Source organism: Peromyscus californicus, unplaced genomic scaffold (genome assembly GCF_007827085.1).
Source record: "Peromyscus californicus insignis strain IS unplaced genomic scaffold, ASM782708v3 Scaffold_1__1_contigs__length_55948999, whole genome shotgun sequence".
In the NCBI taxonomy this organism is placed as follows: domain Eukaryota; kingdom Metazoa; phylum Chordata; class Mammalia; order Rodentia; family Cricetidae; genus Peromyscus; species Peromyscus californicus.
Genome location: NW_026294492.1, coordinates 52,692,543 through 52,719,768, shown reverse-complemented (window position 1 = coordinate 52,719,768; position 27,226 = coordinate 52,692,543). Strand labels below are relative to the sequence as shown.

General features: G+C 39.1%; 1 protein-coding gene across 3 annotated transcripts; it reads right to left on the bottom strand.

The window, feature by feature from the left end:
* Positions 1-653: 653 nt before the first annotated feature.
* On the bottom strand, positions 654-26,127 carry LOC128115867 (zinc finger protein 883-like). Of its 3 annotated transcripts, none has more exons than XM_052747000.1 (4): positions 25,997-26,127; positions 5,525-5,651; positions 5,261-5,321; positions 654-4,717 (listed from the first exon to the last, which is right to left on the bottom strand). In XM_052747000.1, exons 1-4 carry the CDS (start codon positions 25,997-25,999, stop codon positions 3,028-3,030), a joined length of 1,881 nt encoding a protein of 626 aa, XP_052602960.1. In that variant the 5' UTR covers positions 26,000-26,127; the 3' UTR covers positions 654-3,027. The 3 variants fall into 3 exon arrangements, with proteins under 3 accessions (XP_052602960.1, XP_052602959.1, XP_052602958.1); XM_052746999.1 differs by lacking the exon at positions 25,997-26,127 and adding an exon at positions 25,823-25,929; XM_052746998.1 differs by lacking the exon at positions 25,997-26,127 and adding an exon at positions 25,535-25,778.
* Between the last annotated feature and the right edge of the window lie 1,099 nt (positions 26,128-27,226).

Below are 27,226 nucleotides of genomic sequence, written 5' to 3'. Positions count from 1 at the left end.
AAAGGCAAAATGCATGTTATCAGGATGAATAAGCATACTTTAAAAGTGATATTTTAAATCCAAAACTACTGAAGGTCAATCTTTAGGAATATCTGTAGGCCTGAGTAAACCTGCCATTAGCCAATTAGTATTTTCTGGGCTTAGAGTGTATATCCATTCATTCCAACAGTTTACCTCTTGTGCTATATTATCTCTGGGTAACAATTCAGTGGGGGTAAATAAGTACTTTTGAAGCAGCAAAGGATCCACAGGATACACAAATACCTCTTTGGTCTGGATTGAAATAGCTGTAGTTAATTTTTGCCTCTATAGATACTATGTGAGTATATTCCAATTCCATCTCTCCTACTAGTGTTTAAATGGGTTGGTTAGTGCATAATTATGTGTTAAACCTTTTGATTTTGCTGAAGTTGCATTGGAAATACCAACCATACCTCATGAGGCCAGAAAGGAATTTGCAAGTGAAGTCAACTTTATCATAGGCTCTTCTAAATATTCACCAAAATGGAGAGAATTCAAGATTAGATTGATCAGTAAATTACTCACTCCATGCTTCAGGGTCAATTTCAGAATATGGAGGATATGTATGTAAAGGAGGCTGTAGCAGTAATGGGACCTGGGAGAATGGAGCTGATAAATAAGGATGATTAAAGTCTCATACAAGAGCCAACTTTATTCATTGCCTGAGACAATTTATACTCTGCAGGTTAAGAAAGGTTACATGAGTGAAGTTCTCATGAGTTAAAGTTGTATACAATGATAGAGCAAGCCACATGGGACAAAAACATGTTTTTCCATTCAGGCATATAAAGGACAGGTCAAACATTTAATTGAGCAACACCACCAAGCAATAATGAGCAATCAAGAGACCAATCACATCTATCTGCACAAAAACACATTTCAAGAACAATTTTTGGATTTGAAGAAACTTAGGTCACAAGACTTTTGTTTCATTTTCTTGGAGTGTTAACGTCAGTATTCAGAATTCTCCTCAAATGACTCCTTTCCAAGACCATGTCTGATAATAAATATAATTAATTTTATTTTATTTTAGAAAAAGAATATAGCATATACATGAAGAAAGTTCTTTTTAAAATATGGAGTCACAAACACACTCACACAAACACATAATTGTCTTTGCACCATTTACATACCTGGTGTCCTAGGAAGCCAGAAGAATGCATCCTATCTCCAGGACAAGGCTTTATAAGCAGTTCTGAGCCATCTGATGTGGGTGATTGGAACCAAATTGGGTACCTAACAGCAGCTTTACAACTGAGTCAAATTCTCAACATGCCAATATTGTAGAAGATGAAGTTGTGCCATTATTGTTTCTGTCTTCTATCACTGGGAGGTGATGAAATTTCCTATATGATCACTGAAGGATTGAATGCTTTCTATCCCTGTGTGAATAGACTCTGACCATTGCTTCTTATTGTAATTGTAAACACAGTTCATTTAATGTAAATGAAGACAACAAAAGATTTTGTTGTGTAGAGATGAGTCCAGGTTATGTTAGGGAAAGTTCCATAACCAGATATATTCTTTTAAACATAATTTATTTTTACTTTATATTCATAGGTGTTTTGTTTGGATCTAAGTCTGTGTGAGGGTATTGTGTTCCCTGGAAGAGGACCCTGGAAAAGGACATACAGACAGTTGTGAACTTCCTTATTGGTGCTGGGAGTTGAAACTGTGTCCTCTGGAAAAACAGCCAGTGTGTTTAATTGCTGGGCCATCTGTCCACAACCCTAATTTTCGATTTTTGAGACAAGATGTCTTAGTTCGAATTTTGGCAATGAAACACCATGACCAAAAAGCATAATGGGGAGGAAAGGGTTTATTTGGCCTAAACTTCCATATTGCTATTTATCACTGAAGGAAGTCAGGACAGAAACCTAAATGGGGCAGGAACTTGGTGCTGTTGCAGAGGCCATGCAGTGTACCTCTTAACTGGATTGTCCCCCATGGCTTGCTCAGCCTGCTTTCTTATAGAACACAGGACACCTCCCCATCAATCATTAATTAAGAAAATGCCTTAGAGCCAGATCTTATGGAGTTTTCTCAACTGAGTTTCCTTTCTTTCATAACTAGCTTGTTGTGAAGTTGACATAGAACTAGACAGTGCAATTGACCACTTTTCAACTTGACACACAAACATGGCATTATTAAGCCCCAACCTTTCTTTTTTCATTCACAAGATACTGCATTAAAACATAAACAGCTTTAATAAAAGTCCAACAATCTTTACAAATTCATACACATTGAAGTTTCTCTTTAAAAATATGCAATCTCACTAAAAATCTAAAATCTCTTTTAAAAATTCAAAGCCTTTCAAATATGGCTCACGGAAAAATCAAAATTAAATTAAATACTGTCTCTGTGCAAGAGGAAGAAGCAAGGCAGTCAAAACCTGAAAAAATCAAAAAATGAAGTCTGATTGTATAAATTAACTCAACCTCTAGTGATTAAGATCCATGCAGAATCTTCAGGGCTTCTCCAAAGGACTTGGATCACTTCTTTGGCTCTGCGCTCTGCAGTACACATAATTTCTAGGCTCTTACTGCATCTACTTTACCACTGCTGATGGTCTTGGTGGACACTTCATGGTACTGGCATCTCCAAAATGACATATTCTGTGCCTGGTGTTCAAAGCTTTACCTGATTTGTAAGGTTCAAGAGATTTTTCTCTAGGATGTATTTTTTTCATGCCTGTGAAGATGACTTTATATATAAATGCTCTACCACATTAATAGACAATCTCTCCAGTATGATTTCTTTCATGTTTTTTAAGAACACTGGGAAATTATGTAAAGGCTTTACCACATTGAATGCATTGATAGGGTTCCTCTATGAATTCTTTCATTAGGTGTGAAGATGACTGTTATAAGCGAATGCTCTCCAACATTAATTGCATTCACAGACTTTATCTCCAGCATGATACTTTTATGATTGAAAAGATGTCCTTTCCATGCAAATCTCTACCACATTGATTACATCCATAGGGTTTCTCTCCAATGATTTCTTTTATGGCTGTGAAGATGACTTTTCCATGTAAATGCTGTACCACGCTGATTGATTGCATTCATAGGGTTTCTCTCCATTATGACTTCTTTCATGACTGTGTAGATCACTTTTATGTGTAAAGGTTTTACCACATTGATTACATTCATAGGCTTTCTCTCCAAAATGAATTCTTTCATGTCTGTGAAAAGAACTTTTCCATGCAAATGTTTTACCACATTGATTACATTCATAAGGTTTCTTTCCAACATGAATTCTTTCATGACTGTGAAGATGACTTTTACGTGTAAAGGCTTTACCACATTGATTACATTCATAAGGTTTCTCTCCAGTATGAATTCTTTCATGACTGTGAAGATCACTTTTCCATGCAAATGCTTTACCACATTGATTACATTCATAAGGTTTCTCTCCAGTATGATTTCTTTCGTGATAGTAAAGATGACTTTTATGTGGAAATGTTTTACCACATTGATTACATTCATAGGGTTTCTCTCCATTATGAATTCTTTCATGACTGTGAAGATCAGTTTTATATGTAAATGCTTTATCACATTGATTACATTCATAGGGTTTCTCTCCAGTATGAATTCTTTCATGTCTGTGAAGAAGACTTTTCCATGCAAATGCTTTACCACATTGATCACATTCATAGGGTTTCTCTCCACTATGAATTCTTTCATGACTGTGAAGATGACTTTTACTTGCAAAAGCTTTGCCACATTGATTACATTCATAGGGTTTCTCTCCAGTATGGCTTCTTTCATGTCTGTGAAGAAGACTTTTCCATGCAAATGCTTTACCACATTGATTACATTCATAGGGTTTCTCTCTACTATGAATTCTTTCATGACTGTGAAGATGACTTTTACTTGAAAAGGCTTTACCACATTGATTGCACTCATAGGGTTTATTTCCAATATGACTTTTTTCATGATTGAGAAGATGACTTTTTTGTGCAAATGTTTTACCACACTGATTACATTCATAGGATTTCTCACTAGTATGACTTCTTTCATGTTGTTTAATAATACTGGGATATGTAAAAGCTTTACCACATTGCTTATCTTCATACTGTTTCATTATAGAATTAGTTCTGGGTAATTGAAGATAACTATGACATGCAAAAGCTTTAAAACTTTGATTATATTCATAGAGATTCAAATGTGTTCTTTGCTGTAACTGTAAAGGGCAATCAGACCTAAATGTTTTATTGTGTTGTTTATATTCATAGGATTCCTCTTCTTTATGGGTACTTTGTAATATTTCAAGATACCTGTGATGGTTCATGCCTTTAGTACATGGCTCACATTTATCAGTTCCTTTTTCCATATGAGTTTTTACATTTCTTTGAAAAGAACTGGAAGAACTGAGAGCTTTCCCACACTGATTGCATTCATAACATTTTCCTATAGTGGGAGTCACATTACATGTGCAACATGAACCAGTACAGACAGAAGAATTTCCAAATTCCTTGTACTCATAAACTTTTCCTCCAGTGTAAGTATGTTGGTGTATTTCCATTGAAGTTGGAAATCCAATTAATTCTACACTTGTTTCACGATCACACTGTCTACTCACAGTGCTAACCACTGCATATCTTTTGATTTTTCTGGGTGAGAGAGTGGTACCTATCTTCTTTCCAGATCCCTTATGCTCACATGGCTTATATCCAGAGTGACAGATAATATACCTGTTAAAGGAACAATAACAAACAGGGTTTTCACACTGCATTCACACAGTTTAACATTTTGTTCCTCATAGAGATGTAGTACAGGGATTAAGGTTTCTCCACCATGCCAACATTCTTGAATCTCATAAACTGCCCCTTAAACTAAACTATGGTAACTCTCTTCAAGTATATGAGTACCACAAGCTTAACTAAGGGATAATTTGCTTATGAATATTTTTGGACATACCCTAATCCTCTAATCAATGTGAATGCCTTTCCAGTAGTTGAATGGAATGAAACTAAATGGATGCATGGATCTCAGGGAATTATGATTGATATGGTGACATTTGTGAAGGCATTATTTCTTTGTCTTATCTCTTACAGGAACACTTTGTAAACACATATCAGCTATCTGAAAGTGAGGTACATGATATTGTAAGAATTTAATAATCATCACAAAGCTGTAATTATTTATATTGTTGGTTTTCATTAAATATCAGGGCACTTTAAAAGTTCTTTAGAGGTATAAATAAATACATCTATCACTTTGTACATGAAAATTACCTTCCATGTCTTCTAGAAACTTGACAACGTTCTCCAATATTGTGGTCCTCCCATTTGTAGCCTAAAATATAGTACCAGAAATGAGTGATATATTATTGGAAATTATGCAAAATTTGAGTTATTATATCCAGTGAACCTTAGAACCATGCCTAATTTATATACCACATTCTTCTTCTTTCGCAGTAGAAATCACAGTGGAACAAAAATTCCTAAGAAAGGCTTATAATCGTAAGTTAAAAAATGAAGGAAAACTCACATTCTTACCTATAGCAGTGAGATTATCACAGATTTCCAGCATCACATCTCTGTAGAGACTCTTCTGGGAAGGATCCAGCAAAGCCCACTCTTCATGAGTGAAGTTCACTTGCACATCTTCATAGGTCACTGTATCCTAAAAACCACATACACATATGAAACAGAAATGGTAAGACTGAATGCTCTGCAAATGTACACTTCACTGGGATTATATTTACATAATTTTGTGTGCTTGACAAATTTATTTCATATCACAGAATTTCAAATGCAACCAGCAAACCATTTTAGAGGGAATTAGAGAAAGAGGATTACGACTCTCATTGCTGATCCCTATAGATACTACATGGCATTGCAAGCGAAATTCTGACCTACATATAGAGAGAGATATTCAAACAAAGCAATAGTATTGAGTAAACAACAGCAAACTTGTTTCAAAATTACTGACATCAAAAAAGGATGGACAAGATGGGCATGGTGGTGCACACTTTTAATCCCCAAACTCAGGAGGCTGAGACAAGTGAATCTCTGATTTTCAGGCCAGCCTGGTCTATGTAGAGATTTCTATGATAGTCAAAGGTACAAAGTGAGACCCTGTCAAACAAAGAAAAACATTGAGCACAAGGGGCTCACTCTAAATTCCCTCCGTGAGCTAAACACACATTCTAGAAATGTACTTGGCTTTCAGAAAACTGGAGGGCCTCATTTGAACTATACAGCTAATATGATATTCCTATGAAAAAATGCATTTTTATTAAGTTACTGACAGATATATCAAAATGATTCTCAGAAACATTAGTGAAGGAAAGGCTGTTGTTAAATCATAAAAGAAAACAAACAAACAAGCAAAGCTCCCAGTAGAATTTAAATACGGACTAACAGTTAAGATCACCTGTAGCTGGAGAGCTTCTCTCTAGGTCCCACCAAGCCCCTGCAGTCCCACAACCCATGTATAAAATAATCACTCAGAAGCTTATTTTATAAACTGTATGGCCATGGCAGGCTTCTTGCTAACTGTTCTTATATCTTAAATTAACCTATTTCTACTAATCTATAAGTTGCCACGTAGCTCGTGGCTTATCGGTACCTTACATCTTGCTTGTCATGGTGGCAGCTGGCAGGTCTCTCCCCTGCCTTTCCATTTCCTCTTTTCTCTTCTCTGTTAGTCCTGCCTATACTTCCTGCCTGGCCACTGGCCAATCAGTGTTCATTTATACAGAGCGACTTCCATAGCAATCACCTTTTACTTTTACAGAGGACTTGCATCAGTCCCTAGGACTCAATTATGGCTCCCAACATTTAGAACTCAATTTCAAGACTATCCAGGGCTTTCCTCTGACTTCAGCGAAAGGCAGGCAAACATGGTACACCTGCATATATACAGGAGAAAGACTCATGCATGCATTTCAAAAAGTAAAAAATATTAAAACATGCAAAAAGATATGTAGAATGTTACACATCTGCAATGTAATGATTCAGGAGATCTGTATTAATGTCATGAATGCAGGCCATCCTGCTGGAAGAAAACGAAACCTCTGCCAACATTTAAAATTAAAAAAGTGGGTAAAGCTCACCAAGATCAAATACTTCACATACAGTAAAACCTAATGCTATTAGCCAAAAATATAAACTAAATATATCAGGGCAGAAAAAATGTCTTATCGAGGAAAAGCATTTGCTTCTATATTACCTTAAGTTATTTAAGGATTGAGTGTGTTATGTTGGAAATGTGGCTGCATGAGAATGAACAGGGCTGCTCAGTTTTAACTACAGAAAGATGTGTAGGGGCCCCCAAACAGCTTGACCACACAGCTACCATGACAGGCTTAGAGGCCCAGATACTACTTCTGGAAGGCAATGCCCAGATCCAGGAAAAGCCATAAGCTGACACCAACCAGTAATCCACCCAGGGATGGGGAAGTACCTAACATCCCAAAGATTCCAACCATTAGATAAGGTGGCCAGATGTCCCTGAGTCTAGCACAAACCTATTTTTGTTTTACAGATACCCATAGACATTATCAACAAATTAGGGTCCTGAACCCTGGAAATCCCCTCACCCCAGCCTTTACAATAAAAATCCTACCCTGCCTGGGCTCAGGGCTCTCTGCTTTTACCATTGCATAGAACAGACAGATCAAGCCCCGGAGCCTGAAAATAAAGGGAAAAAGACAGACCAAGGTCAAAGCTTGAAGAGATTAAAGGCTCTTTGCTTTTACATGTGGGATTTGATCTTCGAGGTGGTCTTTTGGGGTTCCCCATGATCTAGGCATAAACATTGACAAGAGTGGTTGGAGTATAAACACTCAATACCCATCCCCAAAGACCAACATACTCATTGAAGACCCCTGATTCTAGAGATATCATTTGCATCCTAAGGAAACCAGAAATCTCAGACAAAGTCTCAAATACATCTTTGTACTTGCAAGATTTTTCATTCAATGTACTATTTGACACAGATCATAATAGGCTCACATTCAACCCATAATGTAAAATGCCTTTTAGGCTAGCCACAAAGATCCTTATATTCTATAACAGTCCCCAAACTGTTAAAATGTACTAAGTTTCTTCTGACACTGAAGATAGTTTCTAGAATGTGTTATCTTGTAAAATCAAAAACGAAATTATATCTATGTGCACTAGCTGGTATCTTATGTCAACTTGACCAGGCTAGAATCATCAGAGAGGAAGGAACCTCAGTTTAGGAAATGCTTTTGAAAGTTATAAATTTATAAACTCAAGTTCCATTTGCTTTTTGGATACCATCTTACAAGGACTCCAATTTGCAGTAAGGCTCGTTAAGGAAGGGAATGGGTCAGTTGCCTTTAGTCTACTGGCTATGGGTGGGTTAGGACTTCTGTTGGTCTTTTTTATGTCGAACACACAGATTGCAAGCCCAGGACCACATTGAGATCTTTGGTAGCAGTTAACTCTGCAGCTCACACACGATTGAGTCTGCATGATAGTGAGTATTCAGAGACGGGAAATGTCTTGGGGGCGCTCACCAACCTAAGACAGAGCGCCTGTGTGGCCTGGGCAGGTGTCTCCATGACGAGTAAGATGACCTGTTGACGTCCCATGCAACCTAAGTCAGAAGCTCATTTTTTAGAGGGGACCTGTAGGGGCCTGGCCCCCGTTTTGGGTAGCTGTTGCCTTGCTTGCTGACCTTGAACTTGATGTCCTCCCTATGCTAATTCCCTGCCAAGTTCCCACCTCCTGAATGCTTAAGGTAGGTTCCTTGTCTGTGTATCCTGCATATTGGGCATTAACAGCTTAGATACAAGATTGTAAAACATCAGTAGCAAACTTCTGCCCTCTGGGGTTCTTCCATTGTGCTGTAAGCCTGTATTTAAGGCCGCCTCCCTCCTTCAATAAATGGCATTCTGCATTCAAAAAAAAAAAAAAGAAAAGAAATAAAAAAAGAGAGATTTTATCTATGTGCACTGGCTGGTTTCTAATGTCAGCTTGACCAGGCTAGAGTCATCAGAGAAGAAGGAACCTCAGTTGAGGAAATGCCTCCATGAGATCCAGCTCTAAGGCATTTTCCTTTTAGTGATTAATGGGGGAGGGCCCAGTCCATGGTGGGTGGTGCTATCCCTGAGCTGCTGGTCCTAGGTTCTATAAGAAGGTGGACTGAGCAAGCTATGTGAAGAAAGCCTGTAAGCACCTTCCCTCCACTGCCTCTGATTCAGCTTCTGTGACTCTGGGATCCTGCATTTTTAAGTTCCTATCCAGACTTCCTTCAGTGATAAACAGCAATGCTGAAGTGTAAGCCAAATAAACCCTTTCCACCCCAATTTGCCTTTTGGTCACACTGTCTCAATTCAGCAATGGATGATACTACACAACACACAAAGGTACAGAATACACATTCCCTTTTCAAAGAAGTGAGGAGAGATTGGGCCAAGGCAAGACTGAAACCCTGCTGGGCAAACACCACATCCTGCAGCTCTGAGTCAGAAACCTGGGGCTTCAGTTTCAAAAGAATTAGATGGTTCTTTCTCTTTGACACTTTTCACACATCTCTACCTTTGATTACTTCCACTCCCTGCATGCAGCTACTCATGAAAGGTGTCTCAGAGCTTTTTCATTTCAACATCTAGTGGTCTCAAAATGCAACCCAGTCTTCATTTTCATACCTTCTACAATGAACTGTCACAGTCTCCACATTGGATCTTGACTCTGCCAAACAATTGGCTGCAACAGTGCTGAACTGAAAGTACACCGGAAGAATCCATGACCTTTAAATTGTGCATCTTTCCTCTTTTAAGAAAATGTGACACACGGATGATGTGTCAACATGGGGTTCTAGTTCTGGATTGACCCTGCCCCACTGGAACAGATCAGCATTAATTCTGTATGAATTTTTTTTTCTGGGACTAGGACTCTTGTTCCCTTTCCCTTTCCTATTGAAACACTTTACTAGGTGGTACAGTACCCATGCAACACCTTTTCTATATTTCCAAAGAAGAGCCTGTGCCTACTCTTTAATGTCACTAACCTCCAAGAAATTACAGCCTCTGTTCTAGCCATGACTGCCCTCTAACACCACCTAGTACTGTTTTCCTTTCCAAACACACAGGTTTCATTAATATCTGCCCTGATTGTTGCTCCTTTACTCTACTGATGTAGGAACTTAGCAGAGTCACTGTATCTGTGGCACATATTAGAATGAACAACCATTTTTTAAAAGTACTTTTACCTTAAAAAATCCTAATAGAAAGCAGGGATTGTTTTGCAGAATGGACTTTGCAGCCATCCTGTCACTATGATCACAAGATGCCTCAGGCACATCTGAGGCTCTTGTATTATTATGTATTGCACATAATACATAAAAGAGACTAGAGTCATGGATCCATGTGATGCTCACCTTCAGTAGGACATCAAGATTAAGATTACGGACTCTGGTGTGAGGAAATACTTTTTCTAACTTTCAATACACCTTTGTACAGCTGTGTAGTGGTATTTGCTAGGTCCATGACCTTGGGTATTTGGCCTAAAGGGGGTGGTGTTTCCTGCCATTGTATGTGACCTCACAAAAGGACAGGAGAGATGGTTATGGGCTTCCCACTTCCTTTTTCTTTATTAAAAATTTTTTTTTGTTTTTTTTGAGACAGGGTTTCTCTGTGCAGCTTTGTGCCTTTTCTGGAACTCACTTCGCAACCCCGGCTGGCCTCGAACTCACAGAGATCCGCCTGGCTCTGCCTCCCGAGTGCTGGGATTAAAGGCGTGCACCACCACCACCCGGCAAAGGATTTTTTTTTAAGATTTATTTATTTATTATGTATACAATGTTCTGCCTACATGCATGCTTGCAGGCCAGAAGAGGGCGCCAAATCTCATTTCAGGTGGTTGTGAGCCACCATGTGGTTGCTGGGAATTGAACTCAGGACCTCTGGAAGAACAGCCAGTGCTCTTAACCTCTCAGCCATCTCTCCAGCCCCTCTTTTTTTAAATTTTTTATCCTGGTGTGATCAGACACCTGATGGCCTGGGACCTGAACCAGGGTCCTCTGGAACATCAGTCAGTGTTCTTAACCACTAGGCCTTCTGTCTCTTCTCTTAAATTAAGGAACTCACGAACAATGGCAAGAAGCACAGCCTCACTTGGACTGTAGAGCCCAAGGTCATGGGCAAAGCAAAACAACCACACAGCTGTTTGGGGTTCAGTCCATCAGAAGAGGCTAGACCTTTCTGCTGCCACATAGGCCTTAAAATTTCATCTTGGGAGTGCCTTCTTTCTTCAACTGACCCACATTACACAGTATACCTGATATTTGGTGACCAACAATGTGGGGCAAAGAAAGAAGTGTCCAGACACTCCAATACTGGAGGTAACATATGCCAATATTAGTGGGCGAGACTCCAGCACAGGGCAGGAACTTAGAGAATTTAAATTCTCCATCTCAGCAGTGGCAACAATAAATTAGCTCCTGGGACAAAGGTTAAGTCAAGGAAGAAGAATCTTTCCAGGAGAGAAAGAGAATAGAAATGAAATTTAAAAACATACCTTCACAATAGAGAAAGGTGAAGGAAAGGAAATATGAAAAGGAAATTTCGGGATGGAAAAAGGAGAAATGTTTAATCAAGAAAAGAGGATTTTCCTGGTAGAAGAAGGGAAAATGTTGAATAAAGTCCCTATAAAGGAAAAACAAAGAAAAGAAAAAAGCCTCTTCACAGGAGAAACAGGAAAAGAAAAAAAAGGCTTTTTCTGACAATACAAAAATTTAAAGATTTCTGAAACTGAGAGCTACACTTTACCTATCACCTCCTTCAGAGACAGGCTTGGATGGCATCAATGATGCAACCTGAGCAAGCACAGCCAATCAGTGCTTAGAATTTTCTTGTTTGCTTAACTTTGGTTTAAATGCTTGTCTGTTTTTTTCCCCCTCAGAGCGGGAATAACTCAATATTAAAGGTCCCTTTGTAGAAAATGTTTTGTTTTTCCCTAATAATGGATATAACTCATCAATGGTCCCTTCAAGGGAAAAAGCAAAATTGAAAACAAGCCCAACTTTTAGTAAAAAATAATTGCAGATAGGAGATGAAGTATTAAGTCAATGCTGTTTGAATTTCCAACGGTATTAGTCATTCACTGTATGGAGGTTGTTCTCTTCTCTTGTGTATATAAGTATTGTTTGAATGAATGTTTATTTTTCATAATAAATGAACTAAAAATAAAATTCGTGATTTTAAACTATATCATTATAGGGTCTTGTCTGCTTATCATTACTGATAATTTGGCTCTTCTTACTAAGTTTCTGGAAATGCTTGATTAAATCATTTAAAAGTGTAGTACTGTAAACAGAACAGGTTGTTAGCTTATTAAATAATGTGGTTACTAAGTTAAAAATTCATAAAATATAATCTCTTACTGATAGCCTAGAAAAGTTGTTTTTCCACTAAATAAAATACAGAAAAGTTGTTTGTTCCACACTGGTAATAACTGACAAATTGCATTATCTTGTTACTTGGGATGTATTAAAAGGATCTTCTTTTCAAAATTTTATAAAAATACTCTGAAAGTATTGGCTAAAGTTACTGAAAATCCTATAGAGATTGTTTTTAATGCTTTTATAGATGGCTTATGTAAAAAAGACTATGCACATAGAAGTGGTGGTAGAATTCCTCAATTACCTTACTAAAAAAAAATACAGGCACTTGAGCAACTAATACAGGAACAGTTAGATGCTACACACAGTGAGGTGAGTATAAGTCCTTGGAATTCTCCTATATTTGTAATAAAAAGAAATCTGGAAAATGTTAACTGACTTGAGAACTTTAAACAGATTAATTCAACCCATATATCCTTTAAAGCCTTGAAATCCTTTACATTCTTCATTACGTAAAGCATGGCCTATAATAGTTGTTGATTTAAAAGATTGCTTCTTTACTATTTCTTTACAAGAACAGTACAGAGAAAAATTTTGCTTTTATGATCCTACTTATAATAATGCTCAGCCACTAAGTAATTAATTAAAAGATTCTTCCCCAGGGAATGTTAAATAATCCAACTCTATGTCAATATTTTGTAAATCAACCACTAGAAGTGGTTCGTAAACAATTTTCTCAGTCTATTATTTATCATTATATGCATGATACCTTAATTGCTACCTCTGATATTGATATCCTGGAAAAGGTGTTTGCTGAGGTACAAAGATCTTACTTCATTGGGGGTTGCAAACTGCTCCTAAAAATTCAAACAGGGGATTCTCTTAGGTATCTAGGATTTAAATGAGTAAACAAAAATTTCAGCTTCAAAAGGTATAGATTAGAAAAGAGCAATTACACAAACTTAATGATTTTCAGAAATTATTGGGAATACTTGCTGTGGGATGGTCTGTATGTCAATTTGCTCTGATTGGTCAAAAAATAAAACACTGATTGGCCAGTGGCCAGGCAGGAAGTATAGGCGGGACTAACAGAGAGGAGAATTAAGGGAACAGGAAGGGAAAGAGAGACACTGCCAGCCGCCGCCACCATGACAAACAGCATGTGAAGTTGCTGGTAAGCCACGAGCCATGTGGCAAGGTATAGATTTATAGAAATGGATTATTTAAGCTATAAGAACAGTTAGCAAGAAGCCTGCCACAGCCATACAGCTTGTAAGCAATATAAGTCTCTGTGTTTACTTGGTTGGGTCTGAGCAGCTGTGGGACTGGCGGGTGAGAGAGATTTGTCCTGACTGTGGGCCAGGCAGGAAAACTCTAGCTACAAGTGGAGTCCAACGTGGTGGCAAGAGTTTCCACCTAAAGACTGAGAAAAAAGATTCTAAAATGGAGCTAAAAACAGTTCCTAATTGTCTCTCTCAAATGAGCAGCAGCTGCCAGTTTGAGCTACTTGTGGGTTCCTGGCGTGTGTGCTCAACCTGCAGTATGGCGGGAATGAGGCCTCTGCAAGTGGCACATTAAGCTGCGTGGTGGATTTAGCCTTTGCTAGTACAAAACAAAAAAAGAGGTTTCTGGGCTACACGCTGCTTGGATAAAAGCATAAACCCACAATAGCTGCCAGAGCTGGCGGTAAACATACCACTGCCATGTTGGGAAGCTAAGGTGGGCAGAGCTGGGAGCCATAGTGCTGTTTCAGTCTTACAAATGCCGCAGTTTAAAGCAATAGATTCACAATAAGACAGATTCAGATGTAATAGTTTACCATGTGTGTAAAATATACGTAGGCTTGAAAGAGACAAAAAAAGGTGATATATACAGTTATATAAACAAATACATAGTTTAAAAAAATAAAGTCTTTAAAGAGACAGTAAAATTAATATAAAAAATAAGCCACGTAAAGATGAATATTACACAGAGAATCTTGATTGTGTTGTCTTTGGGATTTTTAACTGCAGAAAAACATTTGATTGTAAAAGCTGTTGAGTTATGCCAAAATGTATATTTTAAAGGTACCTTGATTTCAAATTTTGGATATAAGGATATGTTGCTTTGGAAGACAGTCTCTGCTTTTGTTCCCACAGAAAGCCAGAGGCTATGGATTTGTTCCAGATTAAGATACATCAGGTTTGACCAGCCAACACCCCTGAAAGGTCTCCGATGACACCAAGGACCATGTGATCCAACATGCAGAACTGTTTCAAGGCAACTTGCTCAGACCATACACCCTCACGGACTACTCCATAATCCTAAAATTTTCTTTGTGTCCCCATAAGATACAGTGCCCCCCTCCAGCAGGAAGTAGTAAGAGAAGCAATGCCCAAATTCCCAAATATACCAAGCTGGCTTTGGAGATGTGTAAAAGTTAAAACCTTCCTTTTTAAGAAAGAAAAGGGGAAGTGCTGTGGGATGGTCTGTATGTCAATTTGCTCTGATTGGTCAATAAAACACTGATTGGCCAGTGGCCAGGCAGGAAGTATAGGCGGGACTAACAGAGAGGAGAATTAAGGGAACAGGAAGGGAAAGAGAGACACTGCCAGCCACCACCACCATGACAACAGCATGTGAAGTTGCTGGTAAGCCACGAGCCATGTGGCAAGGTATAGATTTATAGAAATGGATTATTTAAGCTATAAGAACAGTTAGCAAGAAGCCTGCCACAGTCATATAGTTTGTAAGCAATATAAGTCTCTGTGTTTACTTGGTTGGGTCTGAGTAGCTGTGGGACTGGCGGGTGAGAGAGATTTGTCCTGACTGTGGGCCAGGCAGGAAAACTCTAGCTACAAATATTAATTGGTTGTGGCCTACTATTGGATTGTCTACTTAAGAATTAAGTACTTTGTTTCAAAAATTGCAAGGTAACTCAGATTTAAATAGTCCAAGGCATTTAACAATTGAGACAGAAAAGGAGCTGACCAAGGTAAAACAAAATATACAGAGTGACTACATAGATGGATTAGATATCACAATTGAGTGTATTTTGGTAATTTTACTTTCTAACCATTCCCCTACTGGCCTTACTATGCAAAGGGAAGATAATATTTTAGAATGGATTATTTTTAGGTCATAAACAGAGTAAAAAGTTAAAAACTTATAGAGAAAAGATTTCTGAATTAATTATAAAAAGAAGAAACAGACTTTATCAATGGTGAGGAATAGATCCAGCTGAGATTGTAGTACCTTACACTCATGTTGAAATTATGCAATTATGAGTAATTAAGGATGGCTGGCAAATATCCTGTAGTAATTATTTAAGAGAAATTAACAAAAAATACCCTAAAAGTAAAAGACTTCAGTTCATAAAAATAACTGAATGGGTTCTTCCCAGCATGGTGAGTCGAGTGCCTATTTCTAGGGCTCTTACATTCTGTGCTGACACAAGTAAATTAGGAATGGCTGGTTATAAAGCAGGAAACATCAGTAAAGTAATTCAAAGTCCATATGCTTCAGTTCAAAAATCAGAGATGCATGCCTTTCTAATGGTTTTATTAGTAAATCTAAATGTAATTATTGATTCTCTGTAGTCAGAAGTTTTCCTGTGTCCCATCTGGCCTATAGCATGCATTAAATGTAGCAAATCAAGTCACAGAGCAGAAAAAAACTGCCTTTCACCTCACTGCTGCCAAGACCCTGTCTAGACTGTGGAGAAGCAGGACACTGAGGAACGGATTTCCTGCTTTGCCAAGACAAGACACCTGCATGTTCCTAGGGAAAGAGTGCTGCTACTGTATCAAGGAATCTGGCCTAGTGGAAACTAATATCCAGTAACTCTAGAAACTGTCTGAAGAACTTCATCACTATGACCAGGGCCCATCTCCATTGCATTCTTTCTGGCAGTCTTCACTCTTCCCACAGCAAGCCCTGTTCACAGGGTCAGTGGTAATAATCTATTTTTTTTCTCCTATCAACTTGCTTTATCCTCTTTCTCCCAGAATGGATTCTTTAGGTTAGATGGTAGTTAATCAGATGCTTCTTCACCCATACCTCCCACTGAGCATGAGCCAACCGACTGTCTATTCCCTCTCCCCACATTGTTGAATGCTAAGAGAAAGTAGCCAGATTTAAACCAGCACCCATATACCCAAAAAGATTGGGATGTTTGGCTGGAACCTCCATTCCTGGCTATCCAAACCCCGTCCTTTCAGAAAAACCACCAAAAAGCCCAGTTCTGCATTCTTGGCAGCTGGAGGCTCCTCCCCCGAAGCTGCCTGTGGACCAATCCCAGCATTATACTTGGGCACAAATAAAAGTCATCACCCTGCACCTACAGTGTATTTAGGCTCCCTCCTTTTGGATCTGCCATGTGATTCCTCTCCTGCTCTCCTGAGATTCACCAGGGAGCTGCTTTGCTCTGCTCATTAAACCTGGATTTATTAAACTGACTTGATAAGACTTATATTACCTTAGCAGCTAAAGATATCCAATAACCATGGATCCAAAACTCATCAATGGGAATTATTTCATTGACTGCTACTGTTGCAACAGCCTGAGTAGTTCTTCATAAAGAAACTTAAATTGCTGAATTTGTTAGTGACTGGCATCAGGTTTCTACAAAACTTTGGGTTCAGCAGAATTAAACAGATGGTGACAGTGTTAGTGAAACAGCAGACACGATGCAAGTTGTGTTACTTTTAGGAGATCAGTTAGAGACTTAAAGGGAACAGATTCAGTTAAAATGTGTTGGTAATGTTAAAATTTAATTGTATTTCACCTACTGTATTAAAGTTTAATGAAAACAAGTATGATTGGGATAAGGTTAAAATGCCATTGTTCAGTCACCCTAATGTTTCTCCAATGATTTATGATTTACAACAAGAAATTAAAGAAACTTTTTCAGTTAAGCTACCTGGCATGTCTGAAATGGATGTCATGGAATGCCTTGCAGATACCATACCTTCATTAAATCCTATGAATCATTTTGATAAGTTTTGTATTCGGGCAATTGTTATACTTGTTTTTGCTATAATAATTTTAACACTTTTCAAATATATTCTGACTTATGTACATGAGACTATCTTCACTGTGCAGCTGCATAACCTTCAACGTAATTAGATCAGCTTAAACCAAAGGGGGAAATGTAGGAATTTAGCAGAGTCACTGTATTTGGGGTAATATTTGAATGAACAACCAGTTCTCAGAAGTACTTTGACCTTCAAGAATCCTTATGGAAAGCAGTGACTGTTTTGCTGAAAGGGCTTTGCAGCCATCCCCTGACTTTGTTCACAAGATGCCTCAAGTACACCTGGGCCTCTTGTATTAAGGGTATTGAACATAGTACATAATAAAGGACTAGAGTCATAGAGGCAAGTGATGCTATCCTTCATTCAGACATGTAAATTAAGATAGTCTATGACTCTTTAATTTAACTTTACTTGTTTTCACAGGATACAGGAAGAATACATGTAGACAATATGCCAAAATACTACACAAAACATCTATCATAATTACTGCTCTGTTGCTGTGAGGAAACACAATGACCAAAGTGACAGTGATAATGCAAGGCTTTTTATGTTTGGACTTGATTACACAGACAGAGTATTAGTCCATTATCATCATGAATGGCAGTATCAAGGTAGGCAAGCATGGTGCTGAGACCAATATCCTGATACAGACAGGCAAGCAAAAAGACACCTTGCTTAGGCTTTTGAAACCTCAAAGCACAGCTACAGTAACACACCTTAACAAACAAAGAAGGTAAAATACCTGGAAGGCAATGCTTGGCTTCCATTGTTACAATTTGTGATAAGACCCATGGATGGACTCAACTTGAGGCCACAGAATTCTTTCCTCTATTACTTTGTTGTATGGAGCCTACATGTCTAAGCCATAGGTACCATCTCCTCCTATATTCATGCTAACTTAATTAAAATGTTCTATTAAAGAACAGGCACAACAGTGCACATTTAAACCTTGAGAAGTGTGGGTCCAACCAGGCCTTGTGTCTGATGGAGGATGGAAGCATCATAGCAGGGAGCTGGGCTATCCTTGCCAACAAAGTATCCCTGTGGTTTGCTGCCTTCTTGCCTATTATGTCAATAGTACATTATGAAAACACAGAATTTATAGAGTAAACAGAAGTTGAATATAAAGTCTAATAATTTATGCTATCAACAACATTAAACTGATGGCAAAATGACATTATGGATGTAAAAAATTATCAAGATCGAACATATAGCACACTAAAGACATCATCTGACTTCAAATGTTCAATTGCAACTACCAACCTGCCCAAGGTTGTGCCACCATCACCACAACCCACTGGTATCTGTTCCCCCAAGACTGACTCCACCACCCAAACCCACACACCTAGTTATCCTCCCATTGACCAGCCCTCAACTGCAAGACTCATAAGCACAGGCACAACCCACACCTGTTGGAAGAACAGAAGAGTAAATGCCTGTTTAACAATACATTCAACAACAGAAAAAGGGCAATATGGCACCACCATAACCCAGTATTCAAACAACAGCAAGACCTGAACCTTCCAACCCAACTGAAGCACAAGAAAATAATCTAAAAAATAACTTTATGAAGATGATAGAGTCCCTTAAAGAGGAAATAAAAAATTCTCTTAAAGAAATCAAGGAGAAGACAAAAACATGGAAGAAATCAATAAATCCCTTAAAGAAAGTCAAGAAAATCAATCAAACAGGTAAAACTGAAATTGAAGCAATAAAGACAACACAAACCAAGGAAATTCTGGCAATGGAAAAATCTGTGTATGTGAACAAGACCTACATCACCAACAGAATACAAGAGATGGAAGAGAGAATCTCAGGTGTTGAAGATACGCTAGGGGAAATAGAATGTTAAATCCAATGAATTCCTAACACAAAACATCCAGGAAATCTGGGACTTCATGAAAAGACGAAACTTAAGAATAATAGGGATAGAAGAAAGAGAAGAATCGTAGCTCAAAGGCACAGAAAACATATTCAAGAAAATCTTAGAAGAAATCTTTTCCAACTTCAAGAAGGACATGCCTATAAAGGTACAAGAAGCTGACAGATAGGTCAGATGGTCCAAATAGGCTGGACCAAAAGAAAAAAGTTCTCTTGCAACATAATAATCAAAACACTAAACATATAGAATAAAGAAAGAATATTAAAAGCAGCAACCAGAAAAGGTGAAGTAACATATAAAGGCAGATCTCTCAGAATTACACCCTACTTCTCAAAGGAGACTCTAAAGCCAGAGGGTCCTGGACGGACATTTTGCAGACAGGAAGAGACCATGGATGCCAACATAGACTACTATTCCCAGCAAAACCTTCCATCACCATAGATGGAGAAAACAAGTATTTCATGACAAAACCAAATTTAAACAATACCTATCCATAAATCCAGCCCTACAGAAAATACTAGAAGGAAAACTCCAACCCAAGGAAGTTAGTTGCCCCCAAGAAAGCAAAGGAAATAGATAACTGCATATCAGCAAAACCCAAAGGAAGGAAACACACACACAGGGACAAACCTATGCAAATACATGCATGCATTCAATGCCACCACCACCACTACCACCACCACCACCTCCAGCACCACCACCACCACCAAAACCAAACCCAAAAAATAACAGGAATTAACAATCACTGGTGATTAATATCTCTAAATATCAATAGATTCAATTCACCCATAAAAAGACACAGGTTAACAGAATGGATATGAAAACAGGATCCATCCTTCTCCTGCACACAAGAAACACACCTCAGCTTAAAAGACAGACACTACCTCAGAGTAAAGGGCTGGGAAAAGCTTTTCTAATCAAATGGACCTAAGAAGCAAACTTGTATAGCTATCCTAATAGCTAACAAAATAGACTTCAAATCAAAAGAAATGGAGGACAGTGAGTATTCATCAAAGGAAAAATCCATCAAGATGAAGTCTTAATTCTGAATATCTATGCCCCAAAACACAAGGGGTCCACATTTGTATAAGAAATATTACTAAAGCTTAAATGACACATCAAAACCCACACATTAATAATGGGAGACTTCAACACCCCAATCTCACCAATAGACAGGTCTGCCAGACAGAAACTTAACAGAAAAACAAGGGAACTAACAGATGCTATGACTCAATTAGACTTAAGACACCTAAAGAACATTTCACCCAAACACAAAAGTATATACCTTCTCAGCAACTCATGGACCTTTCTCGAAAACTGGCCACATACAAAATCTCAACAGATAACAAAAAAATAGATCTTATTGGATCACCCTGGGTTAAAATTAGAGATCAACAACAACACAAACTACAGACAAATTTCAAACTCATGGAAACTTAATAACTCTCAACTGAATTACCAATGGGTCAAGGAAGAAAAAAAGAAATTAAAGACTTCCTAGAATTCAATGAGACTGAATCCACATCATATCCAAACTTATGAGACACTGTGAAAGCAGTGCTAAGAGCAAAGTTTATAGCACTAAGGGCCTACATAAAGAATTTGGAGAAATCTCACACTAATGACTTAAAGCACATCTAAAATTCTAGAACAAAAAGAAGTAAATTCACCCAAGAGAAGTAGATGGGAGGAAATAATCAAACCCTGGGTTGAAATCAATAAAATAGAAACAAAGAGAATAGTACAAAGATCAATGACAGAAAGTTGGTTCTTTGAGAAAATCAACAAGATGGACAAACCCTTTATCCAAACTAACTAAAACAGAGAGAAAATATCTAAATTAACAAAATTAGAAATGAAAATGGGGACATAACAGACACTGAGAAAATCCAGAGCATCTTTAAATCATACTTAAAATACCTGGACTCCACAAAATTCAAAAATCTAAAAGAAATAGACAATTTTCTGGATACGTATAACATACCAAAATTAAATCAAGACCAGATAAATAATTTAAATAGACCTATAACCCCTAAGGAAATGGAAGCAATCATTAAAAGTCTCCCAACCAGAGAAGACCAGGGCCAGATGGTTTCAGTGCAGAATTCTACCAGAATTTCAAAGAAGAGCTAATACCAACATTCCTCAAACTATTCCACAAAATAGAAACAGAAGGAACATTGCCAAATTCTTTTTATGAGATTATAGTTATCATGATATCCAAACCACACAAAGATATAACAAAAAAAGGGAATTACAGACCAATCTCTCTCATGAATAATGATGCAAAAATACTCAATAAAATACTGGCAATCTGAATCCAAGATCATATTAAAAAAATCATCCACCACAATCAAGTAAGCTTCATCTCAGGTGCAGGGATGGTCCAACATATGCAAATCTGTCAGTGTAATCCATCATATAAATAAATTGACAGAAAAGAATCACATGATTATCTCATTAGATGCTGAAAAAAAAATGACAAGATATAACACCCCTTAATAATAAAGGTCTTGGAGAGATCAGGAATACAAGGAACATTCCTAAACATAATAAAAGCAATATACAGCAAGCTGACAGCCAACGTTAAATTAAATGGACATAAACTCAAAGCAATTCCATAAAAATCAGGAACAAGACAAAGTTGTCCACTCTCTCCATATTTATTCAATATAGTATTTGAAGTTATTGGCTAGAGCAATAAGAACAAAAGGTGATTAAGGGGATACAAATTGGAAGGGAAGAAGTAGAACTTTTGCTATTTGCAGATGATATGATAGTGTACATAAGTGACCTCAAAAATACTACCAGGGAACTACTACAGCAGATAAACACCTTCAGTAACATAGCTGGATTCAAGATTAAGTAAAAAAAGAAAATCAGTAGCCCTCCTATATACAAATGATAAATGGGCTGAGAAAGAAATCAGAGAAACAACACCCTTTACAACAGCCACAAATAATATAAAATATCTTGGGGTAACTCTAACCAAACAAGTGAAAGTCCTGTATGAAAAGAACTTTAAGTCTTTGAAGAAAGAAACCGGAGAAGATATCAGAAAATGGAAAGATCTCCCATGCTCATGCATTGGTAGGATTAACATAGTAAAAATGGCAATCTTATCAAAAGAAATCTACAGATTCAATGCAATCACCATCAAAATTCCAACACAATTCTTCACAGACTTCAAAAGAACAATACTCAACTTCATAAGGAAAAAAATACCCAGGATAGCTAACGCAATCCTGTATAATAACGGAACTTCCAGATGTATCACGATCCCTCACTTCAAGCTCTACTATAGAGCTATAGTAATAAAAACAGCATGGTATTGGCATAAAAACAAACACCAAACACGTGGATCAATGGAATCAAATCGAAGACCCTGAGGTAAATCCATACACCTGGGAACACCTAATTTTGAAAGAGAAGCCAAAATTATACAATGGAAAAAAGAAAGCATCTTCAACAAATGGTGCTGGCATAACTGGATGTCAGCATGAAGAAGAATGCAAATAGATCTATTGCCCTGCAAAAAACTCAACTCCAAGTGGATCAAAGACCTCAACATAAACCCAGTTACACTGCAGCTGATAGAAGAGAAAGTGGGAAGTAGTCTTGATCGCATTGGCAGAGGAGACTACTTCCTGAATATAACACCAGTAGTACAGACACTGAGAGCAACAATGAATAGATGGGACCACGTGAAACAGAGATGCCTCTGTAAAGCAAAGGACACTTGTCAATAAGACAAAATGGCAGCCTACAGAATTGGAAAAGATCTTCACCAACCCCACACCAGAGGGCTGATCTCCAAAATATATAAAGAACTCAAGAAACTAGAGACATCAAAATACCAAATAATCCAATGAAAAAATGAGGTACAGATTTAAACAGAGAATTCTCAACAGAAGAATCTCAAATGGCTGAGATCTACTTAAAGAATTGTTCAACATACTTAGGCATCAGGGAGCTGCAAATCAAAATGACTGAGACACCATCTTATATCTGTCAAAATGGCTAAGATAAAAAACACTAATGACAGCCTATGTTGGAGAGAATGTGGAGTAAGGGGACACACTCTTCCATTGCTGCTGGTGGGAGTGCAAACTTCTATAGCCACTTTGGAAACTGGTATAGTGGTTTATTAGAAACCTGTGAATCAATTTACAAGACCCAGCTATACCAATCTTGTGCATATAATCAAAAGATGCTCAATCATACCACAAGGGCATTTGCTCAACTATATTCACAGGAGCATTATTCATAATAGCCAGAACCTGAAACAACCTAGATGCCCCTCAACTGAAATAGAGAAAATGTAGTACATTTACAAAATGGAGTATTACTCAGCTGTAAAAAAAACAATGACAGCATGAAATTTGCAGGCATATGGATAGAACTAGAAAAAAAAAATCGTGACGAGGTAACCCAGACCCAGAACAAAAACAGGCTATGTACTCACTCATAAGTGAATGCTAGCTGTAAAGTAAAGGATAACCAGGTTACAATCCACAGCCCCAGAGCAGCTAGGTAACAAGGAGGACCCAAAGAAAGGGTCAAGATTTCCTTGAGAAGGGGAAATAGAAAGAGATCTTCTGGGTAAACTGAGGGGGGTGGAGGTACAGGAATATGAGGAATCAGGTTGCGTGTGTTGGGGGTGGGATGGATGAGGAGAATAATGAAAGAGATATCTTGATGGGGGTGCATTTTGGGATTAGGGAGAAATCTCATGCCAGGTAATCTCCCAGGAATCCATAGGATGAAACCAGCTAAGACTCCTAGCAATAGTGGATAGGGTGCCTGAACTGGCCTTCTCCTGTAATCAGATTGGTGACTATCTTAATTGTCATCGGAGAGGCTTAATCAAGTAACTGATAGAAGCAAATGAAGAGATCCATGACCAAGCACTGGGCCGAGCTCCAGGACTCCTGTGGAAAAGAGAGAGGAAGGAAATTATGAGTGGTGTGTGTGTGTGTGTGTGTGTGTGTGTGTGTGTGTGTGTGTGAGAGAGAGAGAGAGAGAGAGAGAGAGAGAGAGAGAGAGAGAGAGAGAGAGAGACGACAGAGAGAGAGAGAGAGAGAGAGAGAGAGAGAGAGAGAGAGAGAGAGACAAGGTCATGATGGAGGAACCCACAGAGCCAGCTGACCTAGGCTCCTGGGAGCTCCTTGACTCTGGATAGGTAGCTAGGACCAACCCAGGCCCTCTGCATGTGTGTGACAGTTGTGTAGCTTGGTCTGCTTGTGGGGTTCCCAGCAGTGGGATTAGGACCTGTCCCTGGTGCTTGAGCTGGCTTTTGGGAGCCCATTCTTGATGCTGGGTTGCCTTGCCCAACCTTGATGCAGGGGGAGGAACTTGGTCTGCCTCAATTTGATCTGCATGTTTTGTTGACTCTCATCAGAGGCCTGCCCCTTTCTGAATGGAGACAGAGGAGGAGTGAATGGGGAGAGAGTAGAAGGGAGGTGGGAGTAGGGATTGGGAGGACAGGAGGGATGGGAAACTGGTTGGCATGTAAAATAAATGAAAAAAATAATAAAAAAAAGAAAAGCAAAAGCAAATGAAAGCTAAAAAAGAAGCATGCAATGAACATCATACATTTACTTGAGATATAGAAGGTAATTATTTTCTTATTAACCCATCAGCTTATAATAGTTTATGTAAATATTACATATATGTTATAAATATTGCCAGGTATGGTAGCTTAGGCTTTAATCCTAAATCTCAGGAGGTAGAAGCAGATGGATCTGTGAATACCAGGCCAGCTAAAACTACACTGTGTATATATATGGAGTAGAGTTGACAACAGTCTTTCCTCTAGAGAGACAAGTCTCTTGAATGTAATTTTTGAAGATTAATAGTGTATCATGTTAATTTATTTTTTTCTCATATAGATACTCATAATTGTTTGGATGCTTTTATATTGATAAAAGATTCAACTTTTAAATGTTTGAAAAAGTAAACCTGTGGTTTTAAAATTCCAGAGATTTAATACTTGGATATTTGGTTGGAGAGATGGCTCAGCTGTTAAGAGAACATGCTGCTTTTGCAGGGAACTCAAGATTAATTCCATAACCTATACCAGGCAGAAAAGCTTGACTCAAAAAAATAAAACAGACAGACAAAAAGGTACACAGACATATCTTTCTTTAAGGTTTTTTGAGATGGGCTCTCACTATGCAGCACTAGGTGGCCTAGAAAACACTATGTGCTGTTTCACAAAGAAAAAAGATATCAATAGAACATAAGAGAAAACTTATAAAGATACAATTAATATAGAGTCAATTTTGACTCACCAGTCCAGGAAACTCAGCATGCCTGATCTTACTGACACTCATGACTGGACCACCCTGGCATCTACATGCAAATATATTAATGACACAGAATTTACGCCCTGCACAGAATTAACTGCAGACCGGTCCTACATCTGAATGTTCAGTGCCCAGTGCAGAACTTCTAGAAGACACTAGTGTGACCAGGGCTCTGTGAGTTAACAACCTGCCTTCCACCAGCAGTAACGCAAGTGGCGCGTGCGGGCGCACAGCATGCTGATGTCACAATAAGGAAATATCCAGCCACAGTACCAACATCCCTGTGTTCTGTGTAGCCACAGCCGCAGCCGCCGCATATGGAAGTTACTCAGAGGCTGCAGGACTTCGGAGTTGCAGGAACAACTGGCCGCCGCATCCGCCGGTTCCCACAACCCCGGGACCCCATCCCGGCTCCTCCCCGGGTGGGGACCGCGGCCCCTCGCTCACCATGGCGGATTCCAAGCTCGCCCCGCTCTCCTCACAGCTCCCAGCAGCGGGTCACAGCGCAGCACACGGAACAAGAGAATCTCACTCAGCCTTGGTGCCGCGGAACCTGCAGCATGGAGGACCGGAAATGCCCACCCTATTCTGACTGGGAGGCCCTGATTGGCTAGTGTGTCCTGAGTGACAAGAACAGCTCCCCTAGGGACCGAGTACCGGAGGGACACAGGACACTGGTTCCCAGCCCTGACTTCCACCTCAGGCACAGAGCTGTCCCAGACCGGCTGAGATTGGCTTTGCTGCAAAACTTGGAACTGGACTGTAAGGTCGTCCCTGCACCTTTCCTGCAGTCAGTAGGCACCTCTTCGTCCCGGACACAGGATGTTAGGTCTCAAACCAGGGACAAATGGCTGAGGCGTCTAATTAACATATCCAAGCAAGACATTGTCTGCCAGATTCTCCCTGCATCCCTCAGCCCCTACCAGTTACAGGGTATGACTGGCAAGCCCCGCCCACTGCCCTGAACTTCTCCAGTTCAGAGACTAGGCTGCCCTTACCACCATAATCCAACCATCTTGGTAACCTGGCTTTTCCCCCTCTACCCTTTAGCTTCCTGACCTCTTGGTCTGTCTCTCTCCTCTCCCCTAGCTCCTCTTCTCACATTGATCATACTCATGTCTGCTCTCCCTGCACTCTGCCTTTTATCTAAAAAAATCTTTCTCCTCCAACATACGTAGTAGCAGTCATGTCCTTTCGTTTTTTATTTCTTAGAACCTCCATATTCTTATGTGAAACCTCAGGGCAGGCTATCCCTTCCTGTGGACTGTGCAAGGAAGCCACTCAGGGACCTTCTTTCTGGGCAGGTGAAAAGATATTTCGCTCCTTTCCCATCCCTGTTATGCTCCTAGGCCTGTGTCCCCAGCACCTGAAACGCTGACTACAAGAAATCCGGGCTGACTCACTGATGGAGGCTTCCGCAGGTCCTGCAATCTCAGGAGAAAGTCCCTGAACTCAGGTGTTACCCAGTAGGGCCAGTGTAACTGTCAGGTCAGGCACTTCCAACCCTACCCCCAAGCCCTTCTAGCACCATGGCAGGCTGCAGAGTAGGGTGAGGGACCCCCACCATCCACTCAGAGCGAGAAGTGTAGTACCTAGAACCTGTGCTGGGACCAGCTACCCACTGATTCAGACCTCAACTCTGTCCAGCTTCTTGGGAGTTCAGGACTCATTTCTGGG